The 26,611-nt window shown below is 40.0% G+C and overlaps 1 protein-coding gene across 7 annotated transcripts in view; it reads left to right on the top strand.

The window, feature by feature from the left end:
* LOC117251034 (partitioning defective 3 homolog B-like) overlaps positions 1-26,611 on the top strand; it is a 266,671-nt gene that overhangs the window by 81,643 nt on the left and 158,417 nt on the right. For all 7 annotated transcript variants that reach the window (XM_033616998.2, XM_078174376.1, XM_033617001.2 and 4 more), the window contains 6 exons: positions 7,491-7,574; positions 8,623-8,748; positions 13,111-13,369; positions 14,571-14,679; positions 15,895-16,034; positions 16,216-16,344. In XM_033616998.2, coding sequence (XP_033472889.1) covers positions 7,491-7,574; positions 8,623-8,748; positions 13,111-13,369; positions 14,571-14,679; positions 15,895-16,034; positions 16,216-16,344 — 847 coding nt within the window. The remainder of the gene's footprint in view (positions 1-7,490; positions 7,575-8,622; positions 8,749-13,110; positions 13,370-14,570; positions 14,680-15,894; positions 16,035-16,215; positions 16,345-26,611) is intronic.

Raw genomic sequence — 26,611 nt, 5'->3', positions numbered from 1 at the left:
GATAATATTGTTTTTATTTTACTTCTGGTACTATGCAGTTCAATGAAGTGCATATAAAGGTCATTATTTAAGACGTGCATATTTGTTTCATCTTCTCAAGAACTTTTTTTTTATTGCACAAATCATCTCATGTACACACACACTCGCACATAAACCATCTCAGCCGTGAGTAATGTAAAAGTGATGTAATGGTTTTTGTGGTCGTCGGGGAAACGATCCTTGAAATTGCAAAAAAGTCCAAAATGAGTCGAGGAACGCAGCCATAAATATTGGAACAGCAACGCATACTTTAAATGAATGAATACTAGGGTATGTGTGTTTGTGTGTGTGTTTGTGTTTGTGTGGCTGTATATGAGCCTCTGCTGCTGTGTATGTTTGTATGCACATTGTGGTCCTCCCTGTGTGTGTGTGTGTGTTTGTGTGTGAGCGTGCATGGGCCTTTGACTGTGAAGCTACACCTATAAAAACAGTAATGGCTCATCATAATTTTAACCACACAGCACGGTCACCAGAAAACTCATTACCTTTGAATCAAAATGTGCTTTTTATACAGGGAAACAGATTTACTGTAAATTGCTTTATTGAAATAGCATTGCCATCATACTATATTTCTTTGTGAAATAAGGCAAGGTATTGGAGGAGTTTATGAAGCTTGGAGGTGAAAAGGTAAATAGGTTTCATTGGATGCACAAGACAAACTGTGAAAGGGGTTTTCCGGGGTTAGCAGAGTTTATTATTTTGGGACTTAACACTTCTATTCATCATCAGTGACGGTTCCTGTCCTGATGGGCTTGAGATATTCAGGTCTGTATCTATTCATGTACCAATTTATCCATCACTTGCTTCCTTTCCTGTATTCTTTTGTTTCTTTACTGCAGTTTCTGCCTTTGTTCCTTTTTATCTGTATTTTTCTCTTCTTCCACCTTCTTAAGTTTTTCTTTTCATATTTACAGTACAGTAGGAAAGATATGTATGCTGATGTGTGATATGTATGATACAGTATGATGCAGCAACTTTAGGCAAAGTCTCTAGTCTTTAGTGTTTCACTATTACTTTTCTCTATTCATTTCATTACACTTTATCAGGGGTGGGAATCAGCAGAGGCCCCATGATACAATATTGTCATCATACTTAACTCACAATGCAATATTATTGTGAATTCAAAGTTTTGGAGATATTCTGAGTAATGCAATAACATATATCGCAATTCATTACCTTTCTTATGACAGCAAATTATGTCTCCATGTCTGTTTTATCTTATAACTTTATCTTATAAGGACAAGATAAAGTTTTCAGTCTGTTAATCTCACTTTAGTCATTTTTATTTAAGCAAATTGTGATTGTTTGGACTGATAAATCAAGTAATTTTATCATTCCAGTAGGCTACCAAAAGTTTAATTTGTATTTGCAGTGTTATTAATTTATATAATATAAAAATTAGTACTTGGCATCTGTGTATTGAAACAATATTGCCATGCAAAAAATCACGATACTGTGCTATATTGATTTTTCCCTACCCCTACGTTTCACACAATGGCTAATAGCCTTTTAATAAAATACTCTCAGTGTTTACAGGAGAAGATTTATGTAGTATACCTACACTTGATTATTATTTTTATGAAGCTGTGTACTCATTCATTCATCAAAGAACTACTATTTAGTGTTTTTAATTTCTCTTGTGATGGGTTTATTTGTGTATTTGCATACATTAACCTTTAGCAGTATTATACATTTTTACTGCTTTTCATCCTCTTTACTCCCTACATCTGTGGCGCTCTGCACTTTGAAGACAAGCCTAGAGAGTAAAGGAGAGAAAGAGGGAAAGGGAGGTGACAAATAAGAAGAGGGTTGAGAGGGTGAAATGCACTGAGAGGAAGAGAGTGGTTTGGTAATGCACATCCTCCTTTTTTGTTATTTCTCCTCTGTGTTTCTGTCTTTCATAGCGAGGATCAGTGAAGTGGCAGGTGGATAAAGAGAACACCTGCTCTCTTCATCTCTCTCCGCTTCGCTCCCTCTCTGTGTGTTTGGCTCTTTTTCCTCTGTCTCTTGTTCTCTCATTGCGCTCCCTCTCTTTTCTCAAGTCTCACCCATTTTGTTTCTCTCTCACCCCCACTTCATTTTTTGCAGTGATGCAGCCTGTCAAACATCTCACACAAAAAAATTTAAAAAAAGGAAACGCAAATGGATCTCAAGTACTCGTGTGTGTGTGTGTGTGCGTGTGTGTGTGTATGTGTGTGTCTGTTCTACTGGGAGTGTTAGAGATCAGAGGCACAACAGCAGGAAGGGATAGAGGGAGGGGTGGATGTTATTTTTCCTCTCATATTAATGCTATTCATTAGCCTGGTCTAATTAATTCACTGCCTCCTCCTCCCTTCATTTCACCATATCTTGCTTGCAGACCTCCCTCGCTTCCTACCTTCTTTTCCCTTTTTCTCTCTGTTTCTTCCTCTTTTCTCTTCCTGTTTGCCCCATGTGAGTTTTAGCCATGATACTGGTCTGAATCCAGGAGTGGCATTGTTGGTCAGTGTTTTCACCACCTTGGTCCAGACTGAGATATCACAACTGTTGGATGGATTAACATAAAATTCTCTGCTAATATTTTTGGTCCAAAGAGGATGAATCCTAATGATTTTGTTGATCATCTGACTTTTTATCTAGTGCCACCATTGGGTCACACTTTTCAGTTGCCCAGGGAAATATCTCAGCATGTGCTTGATGGAATGGCACCAATTTTGGTTCAGACATTCATGGTTACCAGATGATGTTTCCTAATGACACTGATCTTCCCCTGACTTGAAAAGGGAGCCCATTTTTGGAATTCATATATGTTATTCCTATGGTCTAAGGCAGTCCAAAAATACTAGAAACATGAACAACTCTTTCCCAAATCCAAAACCTAGAGTCCTAATTTGCGATGTCATATAGGGTACAGTAAAAAGTCTGGAGCTTCTCTATAGAGAGTGAAAAGGAAAGATGTTCAAGATGACACTGAGAGCACCCAGGGGAATGTTCTGAGTATATGGGTACATTTTCTGTTCCCCAACTGAGATCACTACAATGTAATAAAGCTCATTTGAGTATGAAAAGAAAGAAACCTGCAGTGGGTCCATAAAATTAGGCTCCCATTCATTGTCTATGGAGCAGCTGCAGACTTAATACCCTATGACATCACAACTTTGGGACTTACTTCTTTGGTTTCTGGCTTTGAGAGAGGGAGAGTATCTCATTTTCATATACAGTGGTTGAACTTTCCAAGGCCATGGAAATAACATAATGGAATTCTTAATTTAAGGGGGGTTCTCTTTCAGATACTTTAGTTATGACCAAAACCAATGAAATTAACTTTATTAGTACTTTGTACTTTGACTCAATCTGTTATTTATTTGTCATATGATATCATACAAGGTACAACTTTAGAGAAATGCTATCCTGTCAGCTTTTTAACTTGCCTTAGAGTTTAGTCTTTTTTGCCTTTTCTTTGATTGTAGGCTGCTGCTTTGTAATTGTCCATGTTTCCCGACGGGCTGTAGTGTGTGTGTGTGCATGGCATCCTGGATGGTTCTGGTCATCCATGGTTGCTGGTTGTGAAATGATTGAACTGTAATTTTCAGTAGAGTTGCTTCTGTTGTTTTACAAATCAAATCCACCGCAGTCTCAGGGAATTCATTGATGTCTTTGGTGACGTTGATTGTGGTGTTGTGCAGTGTGCTCCAGACTCTGATTGGCTCCATTTGTTGCTTCACTGGGGGCATACGCTGTAGTTTGTTTACACATCTGGACCTCAGCAAGATGGCCACATAGTAGCTCCATCTGAACACGGGCAGCAACTCTGCTCTATAGCTGCCTCTGAATGGCTTGATCTAGAGTGTTTATTCCTCTTGTGGATCAGAGCAAGCAGGAACAAGCCATATATCACATTCCCGGTCACACTAGTTGTTATTCCCTGTAAAGCACACTTCTCCTTCCGCGTTTTAGCTAGAGTCCTCTGCTCTGAAAAGAGATGGCGCTGTCCAAACATCTCCATCTTTTCCTTGATGTTTACTGATGTTTCCCCTTGAAAACAATGACTAGCCAGCAAACAGAAGTCAGCAGGAGGAGAGTTTACAGACTGGTGAATTGATTTCCTCATCTCAGTGAGTTGACTCTGAGCCACAGGCCACCGTAGTCCAATGACGACCACAGAGACCACTACAAACACTTGAAATGTGAATGAAATGAAAAATGTCTGCGCCCACATCACTGCTAATTGGAAAATTTTCCCATTCAACCAAGATGCTGAGCATGAGCATGTAGCATTGTCATTGTGAGCATGTTGTCATGCTGGCATTTGCATTTAGCTCAGTGTACCACTGCACCCAAGCACAGCCTTTAAGTAATCTCTGTTTACGGATATCTGCATATGTTTTTGGAGTCTTTAGACAGTGGGACCAGATTTTGGTATCGGTAGTGTTATGTTTTCCGTTTGTAGTCCAAGTATTATTGATCCGTCATATTTGAACAGTCCATGAAGAGATGTGGAAAAAAATTAGCCGAAATGCAATCTTGGAACCCATCGGCTATTGTCTGACAACAGTTAAGCTTTATATCAGCTTTTTAAAAAATGTATCTGAATTCATATGCAGAAATCTTTTTAAGAGATTACCCGAAATGACCGGTGCACGGAAGAGGACAATTTGGCCTGGACATCTGCTGGCTACACCATATCTCCTGATTATTGTCGGTTGCTTCCATTGTCGTCGGACTGATAGCCAATGGTTTCTGAGATTGGCCTCAGAGAGTTGCTAGCTCTTACACTGTGTCCGAAATCCATAGCAGATACTAACTATACAGTATACTCTAAACTAATCTTTAGAGTTTACAAGCAATCAGCATACTTAACTGCTCACACTAACAGGAAATGATGCAATACTGCTACTGTTGCACATCAGTCAAAATATAAATTAAACTTCAGAAAAACAAAGCAAATTTTCTTCCCAAAAATGTAGTCATATTTTCCACCACTACACACAAATTAATTTCATTTGCAGCTGTCAGCCGCATTGCAGGCAGTATGCATGCTGACATTTTTTAGTAAACTTAATTTTGCCACTTTTTCATTGTGAATCCAATATACTCAAAACATGTTTGGTATTCGGACAAAACTGTAGTCTTACTTGTCTGTAGTTTTTCGTGTTACTTCATCTTTTTACCTATCCACTACCATCATTCTCTTAATCCCTTTCACCTTCGTCTCTACTAATAACATCACTTTCTCTGTCCCTTCCTACATCCTTGCCTTCCTACCCTTTCTCCATATATCCTTTCCTACTTTTTACGCTCCCTCTGCCATCTTTCCTCTGCCTTTGCCTTCCTTTCTTGTGCAGTCCCTTGTTTCCTATTGTCTGGATTAACTCAAATTTGCTGAGTGACTATGAGGCAGCATCAGCTTTATGTGTGAGTGTGTGTGTGAAGGAGAGAGAGGGGCAGAGACAAAGAGCCAGGGAGAACTTGTTTTTGAACTTTACATCTCTCCCCTGTTGCCACCCACCATCATCAACCACCCTCCTCTGTGGAGTTTATCAGCATCTGTACTGCTATCAGTTCATGGGGGTTTAGGGATGGATGGATGGTCTAGAGAGAGAGAGAGGGAGACAAAACGAGCAGACAGAGTTAGAGACACAGACAGAGAGAGAGGAGGGTAGAACTAAAGGGTACAAAACAAAAAAAGTTCAGACAAACTCGCTTACAAAACACACACGCACACACACGCACACACGCACACACACACACACACACACACACACACACACACACACACAGGGAGCAGGGAGAAGGTCAGGGGAGGATTAATGGCTGTGCTCTGATAGATAAACTAATCAAACAAACAAAGACTTCAACACGCACACATTAAAACACAGACAGAATGTAAAACAGACACACACTTGAATAATCCAAACTAGACACAGACACTGAGAGATTGAAAGAGAGGAAGAAACCCATAGAGATGAATGGCACAAAAAAAGTTTTGACAAACATAAGCACGCACACACACAGACAGAGCAGTCTGCAGTTTTGTTGACTTTGAATAGAGTGTCGGCATTCCCTTCTCTAAGGGCTGGGTGCACACAGACATGGATTAACATTGACAAAAAATATATTTTTAGCACAATGAATGCATCCATGGAAAGTGATGTGTCAATCTAGGATAGCACTCTTCAAACTTTTCCTCAGGAGACAGATTTTCAGGAGTGTTTTTATCATTTTCTGAGTGTTTGTGTGTGAGACCTTGCCTTCTCTGTTTTATGGTCCCTTCTTACTTGACTTTGTCTCCACATCATGTTTTATGTTCTGTGTATGTGTGTATGATTGAGGATTCATTACATGTTTTCAGGTTTGTATTGTGTGTTTTCTGGTTAATGTTAGCTTGTGTCACAGATGTGTCCCTGGCTGGGTAATCATTATGCAGAGTGTCTCTGAAAACAAACACTAAAAAGAGGAGATAGGCTGGTGTTAGGTGATTAACAGAGTTCCCACAGGACTTGGCAACTTAATGCATTGGTGGGATTCAAAACATAAAGGTTCTCAACATTGTTTATTTTTTTTATGAATAGCTCATTTGCACAGTACCTACAACTGAAGTAAATCAACAGAGTTCTTTAATATGCCTTGGATCTGTGTCTTGATTTGACTTCATCCTGGGACCAACACTTTCCATGATTACAACAGAATAGTACATTTTTGAAGTCTACAGCAGGTCTGTTTATATTCACTCCTCTTGTCCATTGTTAGGCGTTTTCAGATCAGACAGTTCTGAGGACTCCCTGAGAGGAACTACCCACTGGGGAGTTCCCTTGAGAACTACATACCAACAAGGGCTTTTCTGTGTTTGCATTTGCACTGCCAATAGGAACACTGAAGTAAGATACTGCAAGCTGGTCAGCAGTTGGTTTAGCACTGTCACTTTTGCTTGGACTACACAAAATTGTGTTGAATTTACTCTGTCAATATGTGCTGAGTGCATACATCAGTCCACTTGTCCATTTCCTCCATTTTTCTCATTATAAGCTGCTGTTTGTGTTTTGTGTTGTCTGTTGATGACAGCTGACCAACAGGTTTTAAAAATGGCAGTTGCCAGTGCTGCATTTGTGTCTGGACCAATCACCGTAGACTTACATTACTTATGGCTCCTCTTTTGCTGTGAGAGTATCTACCCTGAAATAGGAGCTAAAAATGCCTCAATATGGCGTTCTAAGGACTACTATGATTTCTAGTTCTTGCAGTGCTAACACGACAGCAGAGGGGGGTTTTAGAACTATGATTAAGTTCCTTCGGTCTGAAAATGCCTAATGGCAGCAATTTTGTTTCCCAATAGTTGTGCTAAATCAGAGCTGTGCTTTGTTTTACTGTCACAGAACTTGTAACTGTATTGTATTTTCATATACTAATATAATGCATCTCTTTTTTCTTCCACTGATTTGATTTTTGTGGCGTGCATGTGTATGTGTGTGTAGCCTGACCAGAACAGTGGAAATCCAGGGAGAGGACAGTCCCCTGGGAATCCATGTGGTTCCTTACAGCTCATCACTCAGTGGACGGTGAGTTGTGTGCACGCATAAACACACAGGTACAAAAATGCATGCACACAGAACAGATACCCATAAGTCCTAATTCTGCCAGTTAACCTCAAGAAGTCTTGACTGTTTACCAGCTACAGTACACCCTAGAATGATATTCTCCCAATCCTCTTCTGCATTTGTGGGGAATTCTGGACCCTGGTGCTGCAGTACACACATGACAACCGCACAAACACACACACACACACACACACACACACACACACACAATGGAAAAAAGAAGAAAAGGAAGAAAAATTGCACAGCTATGCGTGGCTTTTCTTTGGGTGTGTGACAGTCAGACAGTGGATGGGGATTTCCTAAAGGAAAGCAGGATGAGCTTTTATTGCTGTTCTCATGACTCACCTGACCCTGCCAATCTCCTCCTTAAATTCCTCTCTCTCTCTCTCTCTCTCTCTCTCTCTCTCTCTCTCTCTCTCTCTCTCTCATCTTTTTCCACCATTTACCATCATCCCATTCACCTCTTAACCCAGTTTCATCCTCTCGCAGCTGAAGTCTTCTGGGTGTCAGTGTGATCACCTCTGCTTTGTTAAGCTGTGTTTTGGTGGGGCAAAGGCTGACGTTAGGGGCACTGAAGTGGTCTGTCAGTCTATACTAGCATGTTACTGGCTGCCTGTTCATTTGAATCTGTCCCTTTATCATGTGTTGATCTACACGTCTGCTCGCTTTATGTGCCTGTCATGTCTTTGTTACTCTGCTCTCACTGTGCTCCCAGGTTGGCTTTTATCAGTTAAAGGTGGATCATATAAGCACTGATAGAGATCTAGAACGGTACACGAACAGGCAGTTGGGGGGGTGTGTCTGACAAAGCCGTGTCTAAGTAAACCATATGGATGGTCTCAGTGGGCTACCCCATCAAACACACGAGTCCTCTGGGATGCACACTGAAAGTCACCCTAAGAATGTGCTTGTGTATGCATGCATTTGTGTGTGCAAGGTTTAAAGAAAAAACTGCAGAAGTGATGTGACCATATCTCAATCTTCCTCTCCTTGCTCCCCCTTTTGTCAGGTCTCTTGGTCTGTACATTCGTGGAGTGGAGGAGGAGAGTCGCTCAAGAAAGGAGGGCTTGTTTCAAGAGGACGAATGCATCGTCATGATCAACAACACCGACCTCATGGACAAGACATTCAGCCAGTGAGTGCAACACAGTTAATGTGGGTTGGACGGAGGAGGTGGAAAATGCATCTGAAATGAGTTTAATAGCTGCAAAAGCACGTCCCAAGGATATTAGAGAACAGAATGAATATCACATAACAACATGGTGCTGGAATTCTCACACGCTTTTCTGATAAAATGAATGCATACAAAATTCATACTTATGTAATCAGGAACATCGTACAGTGTATAATCTAGCAATGATTTTAGGTTAATGTAGAGAGCTAACCCTGTATATTTAAAGGGTCAGTTCACCCAGTTTTAAAGGAATATAAACATTTTTGTTTAATTTTCCAACGCTTATACATATTTATATTGTCTGCATTGCTACCATGCAATATATGACACACATAAATATGTGATGTAGGTGATCTGTCCTTTTAAATGTAGAGTTGAGCTTTCAGATTGTACATAAATGCAAATGAAAAGATGTGTCCCCTACATAACATTATCAGAAGGTAAAAATGGAGCCCTAAGTGTGTGTACGAGTAGATGCATTTCATGTCTAAAACCTTTTGAAGTCTGGCCTGGCCCGTCTTTTCTTCCTGTTTCCCTGCTGTCTTTGCCTCTGTGTGTCTTGTCTCCCTTCCCATTGTCAGACGGCTTATATCACTGTTGCTCTGCCATCACAGAGAACAGCAGAAAAGACACTTGGCAGATGTTTGAAGAGCATTGCTTACAAATTTATCTATGTGTGTGTGTGTGTGCATGTCTGTAAGAGCCGGCCTTTGTGTGTCTGTGCGTTCCACCTCATTCCTCTAAGGAAAGATTTGTTCAAGATTCATTGGAGGCCAGATGTTTCACAGTAGTTTGCTTAGTGTACCACTGAAGCACCTGAAAAGAAGTACATTAACATGAGACTATCTGATAATGTAACATGATTACAGAGCATTAAAATGACAAAAGACACACCTGTAAAAGAGATTGCTGCAGATTACAAGGACTGATGCGGATGTTATAATGATTACAGCACATTACAATGTCTATACAGTCCACACAATAGTCCTTGTCCAGTGTATAGTGTGGTAATGAGATTATATGAGAGGTATTTTATGCTGTACTGTAGGTAAACGGATTATCACCGGAGGGGTTTGCACCTATTGTTCAAAGACCGGTGTGTAGTCCAGAGTGTACTCACTCACAAACACCAGTACACACACAGGCAGTTTTTGTATACACTCAACTTAAAACACATATCCATATACATGTGAACAAATGCAGATGTAAAAAAATGTTTTTTAACCTTGTTTGTGATATAGACAGGCCCTTTCTTAACACTGACAGGATTGAGCGTGATCTCACACACACACACACACACACACACACACATACACTCTTGCCAGTATTGTTCTGTCATGGCAGGTGTATTGAGATGTGTTGCTTGGTCCAGAGAAATATGTGTAAGTAGGCCACTGAAAGTCCACTGATCCCTGTGAGTGCCATGTACACACACGCTCACACACACACTTACAAACCTCCATTGTCCCAGCTTGGCAGCTGTATTGAGGTGGCCTGCTTGTTCAGAATGTCTCTTTTACACAAATGTGCCTGTACACATTGTCCAATCAGGAACAATAATGATATCATCTGTGCACAGTGGTCCCTATACACACACATCACCACACACAGCTTTCTCATCTAGTTTCATTGTACTGTATTGTGGTCTTAATACAATGGAAATCACTACAGGTGTCATTGAGCAAGGTGTGGCACAAGCACTTGCTCAGACTGCCTGGTGCTTCTAATGGTTAAAGTATGCAAATCTGTCTGAGTCGAGCGAAGAGGAGATGACCACCCATTGCTAAACACACATGCTCACACTTACTTATAAACCATTCTTACTTAGTGCACCATTTATAGAAGTTGGCTCTTTGAGAATAATATTATCACTGGCATGCAAAAGGGGTATAATTTCTTATACTTTATACAAGCAAATTGATCATTTTTACACACAAATAAGTATTTTTTACCAGTTAATTTATTATTTATTGGAATTTCTCAATTTGTTTGTCTGCTCCTGGAGTTTGGTGGATTAAATTAAAACAGAGCTTTTTACATTTTAACCTCTTTAACGCCCAACATCACTGTATTCACAGGTGGTGTTTAGAGACATGCAGTAAGACTTAAGAGGTGCATTAGCTGGAAGCCTCAGTCTTAAAAAGGCTGAATGACTATCTTTATAATACATAGAGGATAAGAAGCAAATTCAGTTGGTTATAAATGTTCAGTGCATATACTTGACATACAAAGTTGACTTCCTGTGGTGATTCATTGGTTAATAAGGATAGGAACTTCCTCACAATGCCATTTTATCACCAGCTTTATGTTGTAAGTCTTCCTGTTTTATTAATATAACATTTTAAAGTACTGTTATTGCTTATCTGATTATTAAAAACTGTACATATATTCTTCATACATGACTTTCTAAACATAGTCTTTAGTTTCAGAATCTTCATGATAATTATACCCCTAATAATAATGTAGGCGGGAAATAAAAGGAGGGTAATTTAATAGAATTTAAATAAACTGGATTTTCTCTGTCGGTTATCTGAGGTGAATGATGGTGTGCACCGATCGCCTCTGACACAATGGTCCCCCTAATTTACTTAGCATAATCTGATATAAACTAATTCTCTGCAAAATGATCTCTTTCATAGCTCATGAGATTATAATGGCCGGCTGTACTGTACAGGTGTCATTGTTCTGGGTTGCATCTCCTGTTCTGTCCCGCTTTCAGTTCATCTCGTTGCTCAATGAAGACAAATACTCAGTGGCAGACACAGTCACCCACCAGAAGTAATCACTGACAAGTGGGAAAATAGAAATAGATGGAAGTTAAGTGATTTAGATATTGATATACAGTATAATGCAACTTAGGTGATAAAGATCTACAATTAATAATATGTTAATGCATGATTTTTCAGATTTATACAGTACTAGGAAATTTTTAGGCCAAAACCACACGTACACAGGTCTTTTTGAAAACCTTTTATGTCCTCCTTCGTTCTCAAAGAAAATAAAAATACCCACACAAGTACTTTTTAAAAAAAAAATACAATAATAAAAAAAAACACAGAAGAACCAAAGCTTGCCAAACCAACAGCCAGTGATAAAACCATAATGCTAAAGCCATGTTGATTCCCCCCCCCCCCCCCCCCCCCCCCCACACACACACACACACACGCACACACACACACACACACACACAAAATTCAGTTTTCCCTGTCTACAAGACAGCACTGAAAACTGAGTTTCAAAACATCTTCATCCTAGAAGGAGTTTTACAAAAAGTTAATTTTCAGTGACCTAAAAAGCAGTTTGCATGTGGACAAAAGGCCAAAACAGAGAGAAAAAACTACATTTAAAAAAATATTTGTATAATTGTGGACTCGGTCCAAGTGTTTTGAGTGCTCATGCTGTGTTTGATTCAATCTATTTGATTTGATCCAATTTGGTTTCACTTTATCATCAGATTTCGTGAAAGTCTTGCAAGATGTACACTGCTTCACATACTAAACAAATCAAAGCTTTTAGCATGACAACAAAACAAACATATCACACCATGCTTTCACAGTTACTACTGACCCCACATGTACACAAATCAAAAGAAAAAAAACACAATCTGGCTTGCTGAGAACTCAAACTCAACATCTTAATCACGAAATGTACCTTGTCCAGCTGTAGTCGGCAGCTTGTTTTCAGCCTCTCAAACATACAGATTTTCTACTTTTATATTTTATAGTGCTGTGAATTTAAAATATGATTATTGACTGCTGTCATTATTTCTGACATTTAAGAGATAATCAGTTGGATTTATTTGTAAAATGATTGCCAATGATGCCCAACAATGGTTAATTACAGTGGTACTCATCAGTCTTTGAATCGACGATCACTTGAAATCAGTTTAGTAAAGATATATGAGCCTGAGATATGATACAGTGTGTTGCAGTTTTTTCTGTCTTACAATTTTTGAAAACTGAACACCCCATTTATAATAATTACTTTTTAAATTTGCCATTTGTAATCAGATTTTACTGTGCATCTGTTATTTTCTTTCTTTTGAGTTATACATCCTTTGATAATTACTGTGCTTGTCAGAGATTGATAACCACACACTGTATGCAATTGTGATTAATGGCATGATTAGTTTTAATGGTAAATGCGTGCCATATGAAGAATGCATATTATCAAACTTTACTTAAAACTTCACCACTTGTCAAGCAAAATTTTCTCTACTGTTTCCTTTCCTCCCCTGCACCAATCATTGACTTCTCTGTGTCTCTTTCTCTACCACACTTCCCTGTCTCTTCTTCCCTCCCTCCCTACCCTGTTCCCTCCCAGAGCCCAGGAACTGTTCCGTCAGGCAATGCGCTCCCCAGTGGTCCGCTTGGAAGTAGTTCCCTCTTCCAACAGAGAACGCTATGAGAAGAGTCTGATTGGTCAGCTGTTTGGCAGCAGTGCCGGTCCTGACGGCAGCCCCCGAATCCCCAAGACCAAAGAGCCACCTCCACCTATTAAAGCCAAACCCGTGTTTAAGCCCCCTGAGAATCCAGCCATGAGACTGGCGGAGGAAGCTGCCACTATGGAACCGGCTGTAGGTGTAAGTATCTCTGCTCCAAGTTGACCTGTGATATCCGAGACATTGTAGATACCAAAATATTGCCTGACTGGACAGGAAGAGGGAGGTAAAAGACAGTGTTTTTACTTTGAATATCAAGAAACAAGCAACTCATTGTGTAAACATTCAAATTATCCTACGTTACCACACCGAGTTTTAACAGCAAGAAACAGATTCAGTTAAAAGTTGTTTGCCTCCAGTGTTCCTGACACAGCTAAATAACAGCTTCTTGTACAACTTTCTCAGAGGACATATAAGCCAAACATACAAGCCTCCCCGAGCCTTTCTCCTTCCAACAACTCTGCGGTTTTCATCAACTGCAATTTAGAATTATTTGAAGGCATTAAATGCCATAATATTACGTTTTTGGGCCAAAATATTAACCAAGGCAATTATTTTCAGCCTTTCCATTGCACTGTTTCTTTATTTCAGCCTTCTTTTATGACTTTGATGATGATGATTTCTGTGTGGATATGTTCAGTTTGTAGAAACAGTGTCAATCCCTCATTATTCTTAGTTGATTCTCGCCTTATTCAGAGAATTATTATGTCTTACTTATTTAAACACATGTAAATGTGTCGTCACCATCACCATGGGGACAGGGCTTATATTTGAAAAACAGCTGGCACTAGAGGCAACAGTTACTTAGCAACAGCTGATTATCACCTTATTTTATTGGAGAAAAAAAGTTTATCTGTGATTCTGTAATGATGACGATGGAGAACACTTTCATAAACTCCTGGCAGGGCTCAACATGTGTTTCTGGTTTGGCACAACACAGCTTTGATGGCATCTTACAATACTTCATTTTGAATTTGTATTTGTGTGTCTGGATCATTTTCAGACATGAAAGACACATTTGACCTTTTTCACCCTATAAGCAATGCCTAAAATGAGGAGGATGTTAAAAATGACTTATTTTCACTTGTATGTAACAGGCTATTACGTTGCTTTAGCAAATACTGTATCACTCCTCTCAAAGTTTTTCTAATGTCTCATGAATAAAAGTGCTTCAGTCAACAACTCACAGAGTTTAGAGGGTTTAAAAATGGTACAAGAAGAATGTGACAAAATGGGGTAATTAAAACACCAAGCTGCTATTGAAAACCTATCTTGTAGCCTTACTTTTTATTGTGTTTTTGTGCTGTAAAATATACCTAAATGTTCCACATTCTCCACCTAGACACCCAAGGGGAGGAGTGAGAGCCCCCTCCATAAGAAAAGTCCTGCCCTCTCCAGCTTGGTGACCAATAAGAGAGGAGGACGAAGACTGAGGATCGATCTTAAGAAAGGTGAGGATCACCTGGCTATTGGGCAGAGCCTCACTCATACAAAGAGGGGCGTCTTTTCGGAGAGGTTTCAGATCAGTAGTGTTGCGTAAATGTTACTTGGTGACTTAAATGACCAGTGGAAATATTTCAGAAAACTCACCTCTCATACAGTATTTCATCTTCTAATGCAGTTATTTGAATTCACTCTGTTCGTTTTCAACGCTTACATATTCAAAATTCAGTTATCTTTAAAAGAACGATACACACTCTTTTCACTCTGTATGTGTGCAAATGGTAACATTTTATATATCATTTAGATTTTCTATAGGGTTCCTCAATGTGCATCATTAACCCTCTTTATTTCTTGCGTTCTTTTTAAGTATATACTTGACCCTCTTTTTTCCCCTCTTGCTGTTGGCCCAAAATTGTGCTTATTTCTATAAAGCCTCCTTTCTCTGTTCTCTGGCTGACTCTCCTTCCTCTCACCCTTTCTCTCTCCATCTTCCTGATTCCCTCTCTTCAGGGTCTATTAAGTCTTTATTGATCTGTTCATTTCTGCTGATATGAATTCATACTGGACCAAACTGCTGACTTGGCTCTGCTAAAGAGACCACACTAAATGAGGTCTATAAAACACACAACTAGTCTCTCTGTCCGTGTGTGGTCTTTTTTTTGTTCATGCATGCATGTTTGCGTGCGTGCACACGTGTTTTCGACTGATTACTATTTTAATCTTCATCACGTCTCTTTCCAGAACATTCACTCCCGTTTCCGCTGTGTTACACTCATCCCTCTTTTACCTTTTCCTCATCCCTTCCTTTTATTTTCCTCCTCCATGCCCCAAACCTGAACCCATTTTTAAAAAACCTTCACACCTGCAGATACTGTAGCACCAGCTATAGCTAAAGGGTTTAAAGTGATACACACACACACACACACACACACACACAGTCTCCTAAGGCTTTAAGTTATCATACTTACAATATGTAGTCAGGAGCTGAGTCAACAACAATGTGTTGAACATCTCAGAACTAGTTTAAGATGTGTGTGTGTGGGAGGATGGATAGGAGATTTTTTTTTAACTTTTGAAGCCTGTGGAAGACAAATTTAGAGACAGGGAGTACACAGCTATACAGGATTTTTGTGTGTGGAGAAAGGCCCGGGAGTGTTACTGATGCTTGTATATTCCACCTCACCTCTCAATTCTCTATCACATATCTCTGTTTGTATGTTTAGGTCCTGAAGGTCTTGGTTTTACTGTAGTAACCAGAGATTCTTCAGTGCATGGTCCAGGCCCTATTCTAGTCAAAAACATTCTGGCACGTGGAGCCGCTGTCAAAGACGGACGCCTGCAGTCTGGAGACCGCATACTTGAGGTACAAGACAGCTGATTGTTATACAACTCATGCATTTAAAAAAAAGGGGCATATGCTCATTTTATTACTATAATCCGGCATTGAGCATTTTATTAAACTACAAAAGGTGTGAGACATTGAAAAAACATAAGGTTAACAAGGCAAAATGGCAGTTATGCTGATTGTGTGTGTATGTGTTTAGGTCAACGGTGTGGATATCACAGGTGTGGGCCAAGAGGAGTTGGTGTGTATGCTGCGCAGCACACGACAGGGAGAGAGTGTGTGTCTTGTGGTCCTACGGCAGGAGGACATGTTCCTGCCTCGAGAGATGGTAAGAACCAATCACGATGCTATGTATTGTCAGCCAATGTTAAGAGTTTGCGGTTGATTGGCAACGGTTTCCTACTACTTTTTTCTAACAAGGCAGTGAGAAAGAGAGCCGGACACACATTAGCATCACCAGTTTTTGTTTTCATATTTTCAACTCACTCTAATTTTGCAATTTTTGGTCCAATCAACAGGCTTGCCTGGATGATGCACAGCTCAGCAACCTATAGGAAGGCTTTTCTTTATAGACATTAACCACAAATGTAATTGAGGGCTTTTCTGAACAATCTGAAAAATGGTGCACTTCCCTGTCCAATAATGTTCTACCAAGCAATCATGTAACGTTTTATAGAACTCCATTCTGATTGAATCAAATGAGCCCACTGTAAATCTGTAAGTTGACATTGGTAATATTTTGTGCCAGTCTTTCATTGGCACATTGTTAATGCTGAATTTTAACACAGTGTGATTAATAAACACTTATTTTATTCATTTTCCTTCTATTTTTCCATGCTTTTTCCTTTACTCCGACTTTGCATGATTAACTGCTATGCATGCACTGATGCAAATTATAGTTCTCTTCATACTTTTTCCAGCTACATGTGCCAAAAATATAATGTTTCTGAATTTCTTGTTATTTCCTCTCAGCCTGCTGCTGTTTGCTCTTCAAGATAATGACTCATTTTCCTCATTGAAATATTTTCCTTCTGCTTTCACATTTGTTGTGCAGTATATCTGTAGCTCTTTACCCATCCTGTTTTCTGAAAGATGTTCTCTCAGGCAGTGGTTCCCAAAGTGGGAGCTCGACCCGTCCTCAAGGCACCTCAGGGAGCCGCAAGATTTGACCACATTTAAATAAAGAAATAAATATAAAAATCACTATATGAAAACATTGTTTACTGTGCAGTTATTGACATAGCTAACGGCATGACAGCATGGTTGCTGGTTGTCATATTAACACCACAGAACATAGTTACATTCTGGCTTGGGAATTTTTTAGGAGATCAGCCGTCAGTAGAATAGTGATCATCATAACAAACGATGGCAAACACTGACACAGTAAACAGAACTTCACGAAATGTTGATACATCCCCTCTTATAACAGTCTGACAGGACTGAATCTGAGCCCACCAATACATAAAAAATCACACTGAACACCACTTGGCTAGCAGCTTAACATAAGTTTTCGCTGCTTGTGGAGGACTGAAACATTCACAGTGGATTTGCATGTTTCCAACATCATATACAGTATGTGTAATCTGGTCGTCTCATCCCCCAGTGTATGTGAAAACAAAACAAGTAAGCACCTGCCAATGGAGTCATACCTGCTGGTTTTGATCTCCCTTCTTACATAAGAGATGGTTTGCAACATATGTCCCATTGAAGGCTCAGGCACACCAAACTGACTTCAGAGAACTAGTGATGATGAAGGCCCCCTGCTGCGTCGCCTGACAGCACCATGTCTTGGCCAAAAAGTTGCACATGAACACACAAAGACTATAGCCAACGGCCAACCAGCACATACATTCTGCGCCTGTGTAAGAGGAAATAACTCTCCACACCAGAAGACAGCAGTCGTCTGAATTGTTATTCAAAAAAGGAAAACTGGAAGAAGCACTGTGTGCCAGTGAAGAATAACATAAACCATCAAGACACATTTCTGATAAAGAGCTCAGGGGTTAAAGAAAAATAATCTTACCTTTTGTAACATTTCAGTCAGGAACACTTACGTCGAAAGAGAACTTTATTTCCTTTTGCAGTATTATATTTGGCGGAATGGCTCTCTTCTGGGGCCTCTCTGCCTTTCCTCAGGCCTGTGCAGAAAGCCTCTTTCATGCGCCTGCGTGGGAAGCCATAAGGCAGAGAGCACACCTGTCTGCCCTTCCATGCACCTACATGGAAACTGCCAGAGCAGTTTAAATAGGGTGCCCTGAATGAGATTTGCCAATTGGTTGCGTAGAAAGATCTATCAGCTGACTCCCTTTTATCAATCAGCTGCTCCATCAGTTGATTGGGCTGTTTGAGTTCAGCTGATGTAGCTGGGATGTGAGCTTAGTTTGACATCATGTCCTGCCTGAGCTGACACTTTGCTCAATGTTTGTTTTGATCTCACTCCCTCTTGACTTTAGCTCTTTGTTTACTTTCCTCACTTCAGTTTCTCGTCCAGTGCGCTAAGCTGAACAGCCAGCAGTTCAGCTCAATGGCAGGCTCTGTCGTCACTGATGCAGTTGCCGTCGCCATTGCTGTCGACATTGTCATTGCCATTGCTGTTACCCTCACTGTTGCCATCACTATCACTGTAGCTGATTCAACATGCTGAATTGGCCAAAGAAAAGCTGACAGGGGCCAATGGGGGATGATGGGGACTATTGAGGGGCAACGGTGCGGGATACACTGCACCAACTATGGCAACAGATGCTGACCAACGGACCGACCATTGGCTTGGTGTGTCAGGGCCTCTAAATACCTGGGAAAAAAACAACAACTTTTTGTCCTTGTAGACCTTAAAAAAAATTATATGATGATATGATCTGATATAAAAGTGTTACAGCGGATATATATATATATGGGGGTTGTTGAAGAGTGCTCCAAGGCAACTTTTCTATCCTCTCATTCCTATCATCTACAACTATTAACTCTCATTTTTTCCTGTAGCTTTGAGGTGTCTCTCCTCTGCACACATATCCATCCACGCTAGCACAAACAGAATTACAACAATTTTAATTCTTCTTCTAATATCATAAGACCACCACTTTTCATTTGGCCTATTTTGCTCGTCTCCTCTCCACCCATCAGTCATGCCTTTGGTTCATTTTTTTCCTTCTTACTGTATTTTATTCTTTTTTTTTTTTTTTTTTTTTTTTGCCTCTTTTCCCTTTGTGTCTCTTTCCGCTCTTATTGACTGATGTTTCCTCAATGGCTGCCAGGAAGTTACACCACACACACACTTATGCATGCAACCTTGAGCCCCATAGGAAATTCTGTATCTGCAGACAGGAAAAGGAGTAATGTGTTGGAGTGTGTACATGTGTTAACATTTAGTATCACTTGCCTGTAAGTGTTGTATCTAGTCCAGTGTTTTTCCTTGTGCGCATGTCTGAACTCAGTGGCAGTCTTCTCTGTGTGCTAGCCACGAGTTGCTGAATATCTCCCCTCATCACACTGTTACCTGTGTTTACTCAAAACCTCTTTACTACAGCAGTACTCATTATGTTTCTCTACCTCCTTACTGTTACACGCCCCAAACTCAGCTTCTAAGGTGCTGTGGTAGCCAGTTCCCAGGGGGAGTGAATCAAGATGTTTTATAGCTCCGAAATAGATTTTTGCTGTAAACTGGGGATACACATTAGAGTTTTCTGAATGCATAACAGGCTTTTGAATGACTGATTGATCAAGGGAAAAAAATCACTCACTTACAGTGGGTGTTGATGCACATAGATGCTACAGTGGTTACAAAATTATTTACATTTCACCTGTAAGCTTTTGAAATCTTTTTAATATCACAAAATAGTCTGCTTTCAGACCACAGACTAACAACACCTGAGTCTGACTGGATGCAAACTGAGACTCTTTGACAGGCAGTCTCAGTCAGGTTATTTAGTCTGCACCAAAGTTTGATTACCAGGTTTACACGTCCAAAAGAACTGCACAAAATGGCAAGTTACGTTTTTTGTGGGTTTTATTTTTTGCCAACTTTAACACAACAGTTTAACTTTGAGCCAGTTGCTGTACAACTCGACCATGTTAGGTACTTTACTCACTGGGTACCATCACTCACCCAGTCAGGAGACGGGCTCCCCTTTGGTCCCATATTATTCATAGACACGCTTACTCAGTAGCACTTACTTGTTCGCCACAGGAATATAAATGTCTGAGTATTGTCCTTGTGCATAGAAAAGTACACCGGAATGTCTCCCATAGGTAAAGTATTGTCCTCTGAATTGTCTATTTAGAGGGCTGCTTAAACCAAACAACACTTCAAGGACACTGCTGGTGTTTGTGTAAGTTTATGGATGTGTGCCTGCAACTGTGTATGGGGTGTGTGTGTGTGTGTGTGTGTGTATGCACTGAAATGTATTTTGTATTGTTAATGACTTGTTTCTGTCATGGACAAGAAACTGAAGCAGTATCTTAAATTAGTGGAAAGTAAAGTAATGAAAGAAAGACTGAGGCCTTAATGCAAAGACAGGCTTATTGCAGTTTATTGGTGAAAGCACCATGAAGCCTTAGTTCTTTGCTTAAATAATCAAAGCTTTATTACTAATATCATGATGTTGGGTTAAATTTGAGCTGATCTGTATTTAAATCACCTTCTACTAGTGATCGTGAATGTATTACGTTAAGTCAGAAGTTTGTTTTTTAGATTGGAGACAGTGTCTTCCTTGCTCTTAAGGAGTTGTCGGAGATAATCCTAATACACTGTTAATATGTAAGAAAGTTTCTGCTGCTGTTGCTGAATTTAAATGAATGAAAATGCAAATTCTATTGAGGCAAAATAGGACAGATTGAAAGATGCATAAAGGAGATGTATTGGTCGAAAGGCAGACTGATGAGGCTACATCCCCATCACCCTGCAGTGAAGTATGATTATGAAAAATAGATGGTTTTACTCGTCATTACAGTTTTAATGTGAGATCTGATAAATTACATGTGGAAAATGCAGTTTCTCATAAGCATGCTTAGCTCAGTTTGATACATCATTCTAGGTAGATAATGCGTGCGTGTAGATGGATGTTGGGAATGATGATATAAAGACTGATGATTTGGGCGTACAAACAGGAAATGGAACAAGAAATCCACTTTGGCTTTGGTGTTTTTTTCATACAAGGAAACAACAGAAAATTAAGTATCGTACTTATTTACACCACTGCTATAGTTCACCTTTGTTGGTAAGGGATGTCTTGAGTGAGTTTGGTATGTGTGGGAGTGATGACAGAGAGGTTGTCTCTGTTATCTAACATTTTGCAGTTTTTGTACACACAGTATTTCAATCAACAGACTTTTCTCTTTGTCTGCCTCCCTCCTCATGTCTCTCTCGTGCCCTCACCCTCTCTTTCTGACAGACAGTACGCCCCAATAGAATTCACCTCTGTCTAATTAATGGCTGATTGGTGTTTTTACAGCAGTCACAACAGTTTTGAAGAACAAGTGCAATTACAGTTCAACACAGTGAAGCTGTGAACGCACTCCTTGATAGAAATTTTGCGTGTGTGTACGTGGAAAGGGGGGATTTAAGGACAGTGGGAGTCATCCATTACCAGCTGTTTCAGTGGTGAGAGTTTTTCTCCTCGGTTACCTTGCGTCAACTCTTGTTGGCGGGCAAAGAATCAAATATGTGGAGGGGATAAAAGTGAGTGTACGAAAGAAGGACTTAACAGGGTGAGGGTGAGGTAAGGGTGAAAGGAAGAGGTCAGAAATGTGTCTTAGCAGTGTGGTCATGTGCTTTCAAGCTAAGCCTCTATGTCGAAGATTTTGCTTGTTACTTAAAATGAATCTTGAATGTGTCTGTCACCTTAATGGAGTATGGAAAAGCACATAAGCTGTCACATTTGCGGCTTAAGATGCTCTCTGTTATTGCTGAGCACTGATTTGCCCATAGTAGGGTTTTGGGTAATACATTTTGTTGGTTAGCTGTGCAAATAAAAAGTATTCAAAACAGAGAGCAATGGATTTCACACAGTGTTTGTATTTTCACACCTCACAATCAAGCATAAGCCTGGTAGTATTTTTACACCCTACTAACTGGCATGACTTCCTGGTTTCTGTTTCACATACTCACACACATCGACTTTCCCACAACTGTGCCAATTTTGCACTTTTTTGCTGCCTCAGAGGACGGCCGAGTGCAGACATGTCTGGGTTTGGAAGTCAAACTCCTGGTGCTCACTTTAAGACTGATATTTGCCTTGTCATTTTGTCAAGCCTCTGATGGTTTTTTCATATTCTAAAATTTTTATAGTAATTTGCTACCAGGTGCAGTCTGTATTTTGGTCAGTCTTTGCTGAGGATAACATTGCACATCTCCATCTCCCATCATTGGGAATGAGGTTGCTTAAATACCACGGAAAAACTGTACCATCGTTAAGAGTGGAAAAAGGGTTACACTATTTTGTGTGGGTTTTTTCTGTTGATGTTGATGCAGTGATGCAAATGTGGATGACTGTGAGCAGTCATCATATCTCAAGATTTTTTAATAGTGTAAATTAAAAAAACAACACATTTTTCTCACCAGTCTTAACACAGATGGTGTCATTATTCTATAACCATTAGATTGTGCAATCAACATTTATTTCATAATGATAAGTTAAAGCAAAAAACGTGTCTATTTCCACTTTAATATTGTTTTATACAAAACACTATGCACAGCTCCAAACATTTATACCATGTTGCAGCCGACTTTAAACAGTGATACGGCTACAGTTTCTATAAATTATTATTATTTTTTTCATGATTTGATTTAAAGGCTTTTGCCAGCTTGTTGGTGTTAACGGAGAGGAAACAGAAGAAGGATGATGATGAAATGATGGAAGGATCTTGTCTATCTTCCTCCCCCTCTTCCGTTGTCTCATTTTAGCCCACCATCTGGTGTTGTCTGCTAATGTCTGTGCTCGCTGTAGAACAAAGACATTACACCACCTCTACACACACACACACACACACACACACACACACACACACAGGCACACACACGCATGCACACTTACTCAAAGTCACAAAGACTTTCTGTGACATACAGTCATATTCAGACAAATTCCGCGATATAACAAGTATACATCCACCTGCTGTGTTGGCTCTCTGTAAAGGCATTTTGTGAGCACATACACACAATCACTCACACATGCAACATAAAACGACAGTTTTTCAGTCATTTTCTTCACACACGAACAAGCATACGCCCGCAGAGCTGGCTAGTGCCTTGAAACTAATGCTTGAAACAAAGATGCTCTTTTCTGCTTCCAGACTTTTCACACCTCTCTTTCTCCCCTCTCCCTCCCATTCTCTTGCTCTTCCAGGGGGTCTCCTACTCTTCTTTACTCTGCTTTGCTTTGAAAGTGTGTGAATATCACAACAACACAATTTAATGAAGTAAGTTAATTATTGAAGACAGATCATATTCTGTGTATACTGTGGACAAAAGTGAACAATCTATTTTACAAAAGTTATGTAAATAAGCATCGATAGTCAGTGTACACAGTTTTTACTTGTGCTTTTACCTGAAACATGTTTTGTGAATATCTCCTCCAGACAGGTTTAAAGATGTATGACCAATCAAATTAGTTGTTTAATGAACTGCTTAAGAATTCTGAGGCCCAATCCCAGTTCACCCCTCACCCCTAACACTTCCATTCATTTCATTTCCCTTCCATTTTGCGCATCCATGACCAGGGTTAGGGTGTCCTGATTCTTGTTGGGATAGAAAGGTAGGGTGAGATGTTGGGGCTACATGGCCCTCCAAACAGAGGTTTTTCAGAGGCACACTACAAACCGTGTGTTATGGCTGCACAAGCAACAAACGAAACCCACAAATGTATTTTCTTCATTAATAAAGATTTTAATAATATGAAAACGATTGTATTATTTTAGTATAATGTTGTTTAAATGTATTATGACCCTTTACAACAAGCATACAGTAACAAAAAAAAATTGCTAGCATGCTAATGTCTCTGTAGTTTACTAGCTAGTATCTAATGTTACATTTAAATGTCATTGTGATACTACCAAGTCTTGCCATTGTCATGTCTGCTTGCATAAACGCCATTGGTGACTACTGATGGCGTATCAGGGTCTTGAAGTGTTGTCCCATGTCATAGGGGAAGATTTCACCACCCCTTGTAACTCCATTCTGAGGGACAAAGGGGTAAAATTAAGAAATGAGATTGCAGTGTTTTTGCCAAGGTTGATTGCTTTGGCAGCGAAGCACTCATTCTAACACCTACCGCCACACCAAATTCTGTTTTCAATTTTAACACTTTACACTTTCTCTTAATATTTAACAGTTAAACTACTTTTCACAAATATATATCAGTTGTTTTTCTAAATCCACATGAACCACTCTTCACATGGGCACGAGTTACACACAGCACTAAATTAAAAAAGGAAATTTGTAACTCTTAAAGCTGGTTTGCCTGTTACTCCAGTTGTTTCCTTTCTCCTAAACAGTGGTGAAGAACACCAGGTGCCAGGGGTTGAGTTTTCATTAACACAGGGAACAATGAACGCAAAACTGCATCAGTTTTCTGCTTTAACCAAATATTCTGTGGTTAGCTCAGCTAAAAACACAAGACCACCAAGTCTGTCACAATGTTAGTGTGTCGCTCACTACCAAGCCTCTTTGGAACCAGTAACCTACCCTTAACTTTATTTTCTTGTCACTAGTTTAACTGACCTCAGCAGTTTAGATAAAAGACACTCAAAGACACTCAACTGCCCTGCTTTTATGGCAAGGGTAACTTACATAGTCAAGTACGTTACGACCCAGCTCATGGGGGGGGAAAGGGAAGCAGCATAAAGCCAGATGTTTTTGGTAAAATTAAAGTGATTTATTTACAAAGGAAATTAAGATTATGAATTACATATCCATCAGAGGAAGAGTCTCTTTCACTGGCTGTGCTAGATGCTGGGATGGCGAAAACATTCAAAGCAATCACTGCCAGGTCAGGAAACATTTTAGCTCCTTCCACCACCATAAAACCTCAAAACACCTCCACCTACACACCTTGGGTGTCTTAAACTCAATGTATGCTACCACCTCATCCTTGGGCTACAAACTTTGATCGCTGTACTTACAATATTTATATATACGTATTTTTACCCGTTACACAGCTTTTTACCTGCTGTTACCCAACCTGGACTCTTCAGGACTCTGCTGTGCAGTGCTTGGTTGCAGAATGAATATAGGTGAAACCCTGGGATTGGGCCTTAGAGGCACACTCACTCCTCCCTCAATTAAAAGTCTATGAACGTGCAAATATTTTTTGGTTTTAAAAGTTTTACCTGCTGATCACAAGATGTCTCCTACTTCACTGGAAGGTTGATTCTCAGTGCATGTGCGCAGGAGGCTTGCCATTTCTACATCAGACTTTGTAGCATGGGAGACCATGATTGGCAAATCAAGATCACCAAATCCTGTTTGTGTGTACAGTTCTTAAACTAAGATTTGAGATGAGCGCAGATATACTGTCCCTCTTCAGCAGATAAATGTGAAAACACCCTTCAAGTGTCACACTAAAACTCAAACATCCAAGTAAAGCAACATACTGTAGAAAAATGGTTTTGTTAATGGTGTGAGGCTTTAAGTTAGGATTGATTAATGGATTAGCAAAACAGGAATAAACTAGACGGAAACAGAACACAACTGGTACACAGTGGGCTTTTCATCATCATCTATCTCACCTTAAACACAGAAGCATAAATAGTAAAAAAAAAAAAAATTGTAAGAGAACATGAACATAAACCATTCACAAACACACGCTGGCTACTGATACAGAGGATTCACTGAAAGGTTTAAGTGTGATTCCATTAAGCTATTTGTGTAGCTCTGCTTTTGGCATCCAGCATGTGATGAGCTGCAAGACCGTCTTCTGTCTGTCCTTTTCCTTTTCTTTTTTTCTCTCCACAACAGGAAACATTCTCCTTAGTGCCAGATGCTCTTCACACACACACTGTCATATTAAGTCCGTAAACAGTTGGCAGCTGGGGACAGAGCACATTCAAAACAAAACAACTTTATTGAACAGTTTCTTCTTTCTGATTGTCCCTCATCCATCACCACTGCAGCCAATATGCGTGTGTGTGTGTGTGTGTGTGTGTGTGTGTTTGTAAGAGAGCGTGTGCGTCTGTGCACTTCTTTGCAGTCTGTTGTCTATTTGTGTGTGTGTGTGTGTGTTAGATCTCACTGATATCGTCACCAATGTGACCTCACAGAATCACTACAGTAGATCCCCCATCTGTTACACCCTCAGAGACCAGTGTATGTATGCATGCACGCACGCACACACACGCACATACACACACACACACACACACACACAAACTCCTTGGCAGCTTGGTGTCTCTGCAGGAGCTGCCATCATCCCAGTGGAGAGCAGCCGAGAAGGGTATCATGTCTCCGTTCTCTCTCTCCCTGGCTCTCCATCTCATCTCACATCTCTCCACTGTTTATTGAAGGTTTATCATCTAAAGTCGCTGCTGTGTGTTAAAGCCCTCAGCACATGAGTGTCACACACTCAGAGTTGTTCACACATGTCAGTTGTGGGTTCAAGCCACAGGGG

This window comes from Epinephelus lanceolatus, chromosome 14 (genome assembly GCF_041903045.1).
Source record: "Epinephelus lanceolatus isolate andai-2023 chromosome 14, ASM4190304v1, whole genome shotgun sequence".
NCBI classification, from domain to species: Eukaryota; Metazoa; Chordata; class Actinopteri; order Perciformes; family Serranidae; genus Epinephelus; species Epinephelus lanceolatus.
The sequence above is the reverse complement of the archived record's forward strand: the minus strand, read 5'-3'. Positions and strand labels throughout refer to the sequence as shown.